Consider the following 6050-nt stretch of genomic DNA (forward strand, 5'->3'; position numbering starts at 1 on the left):
GTAAATCCCCAAGCACTTCACTGCATCACTCAGGTGTATGAGTTAAAGTTACTTTATTGAAGAGAAATACCAGTATCAAGATGGTCAGACAGGATCATTGGCTGAAATGACTCAAGGTAGCAAAGCAAGGTTAATTATAGAACAAAGTCCACAGCCTCCAGTGAGAAAGAAAGCCCATTAGGGTTTTGGCGCGCTGGGGTCATGGAGCCAGGGGAGAGGGGAGGAGGGAAAGGATGAGCTCTGCTCAGTCTCTTAGGAGGTTGGTGCAGTCTCTGCTGGAACTTCAAGGCCACATTCTCAGGCCTGCCAGGAATTGTAACCAAAACACCTGCAAGATAAGCAGCTAGCAACCAGTCAGCAAAACAGGTTCCCTCTGCATGTTCTCACAGGTACACTACACACTGCAGCAAGGAATCCATAACATGACAGATACGCTGGAGGCGTATCTGACAGTGATATGATAAAATATCATAGCTGTCTAATGTTTTCTGATCTCTCTGAGAAATAAACCTGGCCCTTAAATCTTGGGGAGGGAAAACATTTTAGAAACATGGCCATATCAACTTAACATTGTTCATGCATTTGTTTTAACATATAGTCTGTTGTGTCTGTATGGGTCCAGGGTAGGTAAAATAAATTTAAACACACACAATTCCCTTAAAAGGCAAATGAAAACCAATTTAAAATCAAGTCAGACCAAATTGCAAAGTCTTAAAATGTTTCCAAGATACACCAAAGACAAAGAAAAGGAGTTCCATACCTTAGAGAGCCTAATGGGACAAGAGTGAAGAAGTAGAGCCATATAATTTAACACTTCATTCTTTTTTTTTAAAGCCCATCATTATGCTTGCAAGGCAATAGGAATGCACTTGAACACTTGCAGAATATGCTCCCAATGTTCCAGCTAACTCGTTAGGAGCCATACTCTGCAGCGACAATTTTCATGGACAGCCCACCATTTTAAAGACAGCCAATCTTGCTGCCTCAGTACTCACTCTGTCAGAGGCCCACATGCTAGGCCCTTCAAGTTCCGGTGCTCCTTCCACTCAGCCATGTCGCACCTCATAGGGTACTTCCCTTCTTGTCGCATCATCTTCTCCATTATTTCAGGGGAAGCAATGCTCACAGAAATCTCTCGACCCACTACAAATTTCCACATGGGTCCATACAGCTTCTTATATATTACCTGGAATTAATGAATTAGAAGGAAGAATTGCAGCCAGTTGGTCAAACCCCCTTGCATGTGTTTAGAAACTAATCCCATGAACTTGTATATGGATGAAAAATAAATGAACATACTTGATGAATGCTCAGGAGAAATTGCTATAAATTGATAGCACAATCATATTTAATCTCTTCCCATTTACCTAAAATCTTTGGAAATACTAGTGATAAAATGCTGGAAAGATAAATCATAAAAAGTAGATTTTATTCATTCATGCCCAGAGAGTTCCCTGAGTATGCTTAGTCTGTGGGTGGTCTGCTAGTGGTGCTTTCATCACCAGTTTACCTTTAGATATAGAGATGTGTAATTATGACTTAACAGTATGAAATTTGTCCCTAAATTGCATACTAGTATAATTATAACATAAATGTATTTGCACTAACTTTATAAACTAGTAACAAAGCCTGTTGTGGGAAAAAATAAAATGGGCTCTAGAAAGGGGAGGGTGGGCAGGTGAGCCTTGCCTCCTCCTTTGTGACTGATCCAAGCTGGGTGAAGGTAGGGAACAGACAATTGTCACCTGCTCCACTATTGATCTTGGCCAGGTGAAGGCAGGGCAGGCATTGCCACCTTCTCCGCTACTGATCCCAGCCAGGTGAAGGGAGGGGCAGGCATCACCCCCTGCTCTGCACTTGATCCCAGCTGGGTGAAGGGGGGCAGGTATCACCACCTATTCTGCTCCTGATCCCAGCTGGGTGAAGTTGGGGGGGGCATTGCCACCTGCTCTGGTCCTGATCCCAGGCAGGTGATGGCGGGGGGCAGGCATTGCTACCTGTTCTGCTCCTGATTCCAGCTGGGTGAAGGCAGGGGTTGGGATTGCCACCTGCTCTGCTCCTGATCCCAGCTGGGTGATGGCGGGGGCAGGCATTGCCGCCTGCTCCGTGCCTGATTCTGGCCCGGGCTTCCCTCCATGGCACTCTCTTAAAGAGATGGGCTGCCTCTTCTGAGCTTCCTTCCATGGCAGTGCCCTCTGGAGGCACACCAGGGTAGGAAGTGAGTTGTCTGGAACACTGTTAGCCTTTTATATAGTAGGATTATACATAAAGAAACTACTCAATTTGAGGTGCATTCACACTGAATTTCTGGATGAATTTTATTTATACCCTGCTTCTCTTCCCAGTTGGGAACCCAAAGCCACTTACAACATAGTTCTCCCCTCCTCCATTTTATCCTCTCAATGATCCTGTGAAGTAGGTTAGGCTAAGAGAAAATATATTTATAGCAAATACTGTTGAAAATTCCTTTTGAGAAAATAAATTGAAACGAAACTAGTAATTCCCATTTGGCACTGACTCTACATAATGGTGAAATGGCCACAAGATCTTTATGTACCCTCTTACTCAATAGTGCTCTATATTTGTAAATATGAAGAATGAAAAATAAGTTTGGTCAGAACCAGGCGTCATTTCGTAGAAAAAGACCTGGAGGAACTCATTAGCATAACTCATTAACACCACTCATTAGCATATGCCACGCCCCTCGACATCACCAGAAGTGTGTCATTAGCATAACTGATTTGCAGATACCACACCCCCTGACATCACCTATCCTGGCTGTTTTGGACTCAATCCTGGCCATTCAGGGCCAAAATTGGGTCCAAAATTGCAAAAAGGGGCTGAAAATGGCCAAAAAAGGAGCCCCAAATGGTCAGGGTCGGGCCACTGCTGAGTGAGAGTGATCCACCACCCGTCAGAGGCCCTATCCAGGCCATTTTGGCCCCAATCCAGGCCAAAACGGGCCCAAAATGGCCAAGAGTCAGGTGGGCGGGGACACCGGTCATGTGACCTCTTTAGGGAACTGCCAGAACTGTGTTCCTGTGCGTTCCCCCTCGAAATGAGCCCTGGTCAGCACCAAGTGATGAGAAATTCTTCAGTTTTACTTTGGGGAGAGGAGAAATAGCTTGGAGTTACTTTACAAGGGGATTCCAAAAGGTTCCAGAAAATTTGGGAGTAGATCTCATTTTAGATACCACTGCCTGAAGCTCTTCCCACCTCATGGACTTCTTGAACCAGCAGTGACTGAACAATTCCAGGCTACTTTGGATTTCCTTGAAACCCTCCTTAAAATTTTAGTTTTCTAGCTGTAAAAACAGTTGGCAATTTGCTCTAGGAATCTTATCACCTTCATTCTGGATCCATCACACCACTTTACAGTTTCTTCCAAACATAATCCAATTCCCTGAGCAATGAGAGCTTCCTGAACTTAAAGATCTGGTTTCATTTGAATGAGATTACACAGAAGTCTTTGTAATATTTTCTTTTTTATTAAATGTACAAATAGAGCAAAAGCAAAGGCACTCTTACAAGACATACCACAAAGACTTTTCTCTAAGCCCTTCTTCAAGGACAGGCCTACCAGGAGGTCACCTGCTAACATTAGCGCCCATCGAAGAACAATAATGTGGTTTTGTCTTAGGGCCCGATTCCAGTCCCTTTAGGTCAAACCATAATAATAGACGCATCTTCAGAAACTAGACAGCACTTGACTGGGAACTTGATTCACAGATTGCTGAATTTATTATTTGGACTTGAATGATTTCTTTTAGACTATTTTCAATGTGTTTGAATTAAACGTGAAAGCAGCCTGGAGGATCCATTGGTAGAACGTAGATTGTTTAAACAGACAAATAAATAAAAGTAATCCCACTGATACCTTTGTTCAAAGTAAGGGTCAACTTTTTCTTCTTCAAGCCTAGGCATACTTTATTGGGAAGTAAACTCCACTGAACTCAAAGGGATTAATTTATCAAGAAGCATCAGACAATACAAGCCTGCACAGCTATTCACCCAACAGAATGAAATGACCACTCTTCACACTGAGGCATTGCCAACCAGGAATATTAAGTTTCTGATCCACATGCTGTCCTTTATACTTCAAATTTAGAAATTAAGGTTAGGACCCAAGCATCAGTTCTCTGGCCTAGTACAGACTTGAAATGAACCTTCCTGAAGCTTCAGCCCCTAGTAAAGGGTACCCACCCACTTTCCCTCCACATGCTTGGGTTCTGCAGTTAAAGTGCATCCTTTAAGGCAGGGGTGAGTAACAGTTTATGATTAAAGAGCCAAAATACAGCTAGAGATCAACAAAAAGCCATTAAGAAAGCCTCTTTGCATAACTGAAAATACAGAGTTTAACACTGTTGATAACTGACATGCTGGTTAATAGTCCATAGTTTCTGCAACCTGACCATTGGTTATTGTCAAATGGTGGAAGTAAGAAATAAATATACACAGGAACACCCTACACAATTGTTTAAGTGCACTGGCATAAATCTGGGTATGGTTCACCCTTGGATTACTGGCTACTGTTCATTTCCTTCTTTCTGTTCACTTTTTTCCCCCTATAAAGTATCTCTAAGAATGCCTTTAGTCCCATAAGCAAGCCATTGTGGTGCAGTGATTAGACTAGGGTCTGGGAGATCCATGTCTAAATCCAGTTTGCAAGCTATTCACCCTTCCTTCCTTGCAAACAAGGAAGATGAACCAAAACTTAAGTAATTTGACATGACATATTAAGTAACGAAGAAACTACCCAGTAGGATGCATCTGATGAAGAGAACTGTGGTTCTCGAAAGCTTATGCTACAATAAAGTTGGTTAGTCTTAAAGGTGCTACTGGACTCTTTACTATTTTACTCAGTAGGAGTGTATCTACATCAACAGACAGTACCCACAGAAGTATAATCTACAGTCTCTGTCCCTTTACCCCTGCATCTCTGAGCCATTTTTTACAGAACTATTACCTGAGCGAAAAAGCTCTCCTTAATCAGTTTTGCAAAGTTTGCAGAAAGTCAAGAGAGCGGGTAGGAGCTCTCCTGACATTTTCAGGCAGGCCATTCCACAAGGTGGGGCCACCACAGAGAATAGTGATCCATATTTGGCTCTAGCCATAGGATGCAGATCCCTCCTTTAAGGATTGCTTTAGTAGGTTTTTGGATCTGTAGACCCCCCGTCCCTCCAAAAAAGATTTCGCCACCAATGAACTTGTGTGTCACTCTTAACTCAACAAGAAACTCACAGCCAACCTTAACTATGTGGCAAACAGTTAAAGAAAGTTGCAGGAACTAAAATCTCACATCCTCCACAAGAATGTATCTTGCAGCTATCCTAAGATCAATGAGTAATGCAGTAATCCAATTTCAGTAGCAAGCTTGATGCTTAAGTGAGCTGATTTCCCTTTACCACAGTATAGGGGTGGGTGTTCGGGTTAACCCTTTCCTACTGTAAAATGCATCAGGTGCTCCCACATACCATTCCAGGTTCTGCCAGCACAGTGGCAATCTAACCTCCACTACTAGTTAATGGAAAGGTTGGGCTATTTGTGAATCAGACTTATAGTCCCCACTCCATCCTTCATTGAGATCCCGAATACCTGTAACTCATGTGTGTGCAGAATATAGCCCCGGAGCAGGAACCAGTACACGGAGCTCCAGAACCCAACGCCTGGCAGTTCCTGGAAAGTCTTGCGACTTGGTGTTTCAGCCACTGCAGAGCCAACAGTGGCCTTTCTCCTCTGGAAACAGATCCCGGTCCATTTGGGTCGTGATGATCTCCATCTTGCCCACCCAAACACTCCACGGCTCACAAAACTCATCACAACAACGGAACAAATGATTTCCTCTGTCTGTTCCCCAAACCTCCCGAAGAACTAACCCTGGAGCTCCTCCTATTGGCCTGTGGAGGAAATTAACGCTTTCCTTTCTGGATTCTTTCTGCATCTCAGGGCTCCTGATTCTTTAACAGGGGACATAAGAAAGGCCTTGCTGGATCACATCCCAATGGTAACATTTGACAACCAGCATGGGAATAAAAAAGAAAATAAACAGT

The 6050-nt window shown here is 43.3% G+C and overlaps 1 protein-coding gene across 1 annotated transcript in view; it reads right to left on the reverse strand.

The window, feature by feature from the left end:
• The window catches only part of LOC129323825 (sterol 26-hydroxylase, mitochondrial-like), a 70156-nt gene extending 64250 nt beyond the window's left edge, over window positions 1–5906 (reverse strand). The window contains exons 1-2 of the mRNA XM_054970567.1: window positions 5596–5906; window positions 996–1186 (exon numbers count right to left, since the gene is read on the reverse strand). Of these exons, the coding sequence (XP_054826542.1) occupies window positions 996–1186; window positions 5596–5817 (413 nt within the window). The 5' untranslated portion in view covers window positions 5818–5906. The remainder of the gene's footprint in view (window positions 1–995; window positions 1187–5595) is intronic.
• Between the last annotated feature and the right edge of the window lie 144 nt (window positions 5907–6050).

The sequence above is a fragment of the Eublepharis macularius genome, chromosome 2 (assembly GCF_028583425.1).
Source record: "Eublepharis macularius isolate TG4126 chromosome 2, MPM_Emac_v1.0, whole genome shotgun sequence".
Lineage (NCBI taxonomy): Eukaryota > Metazoa > Chordata > Lepidosauria > Squamata > Eublepharidae > Eublepharis > Eublepharis macularius.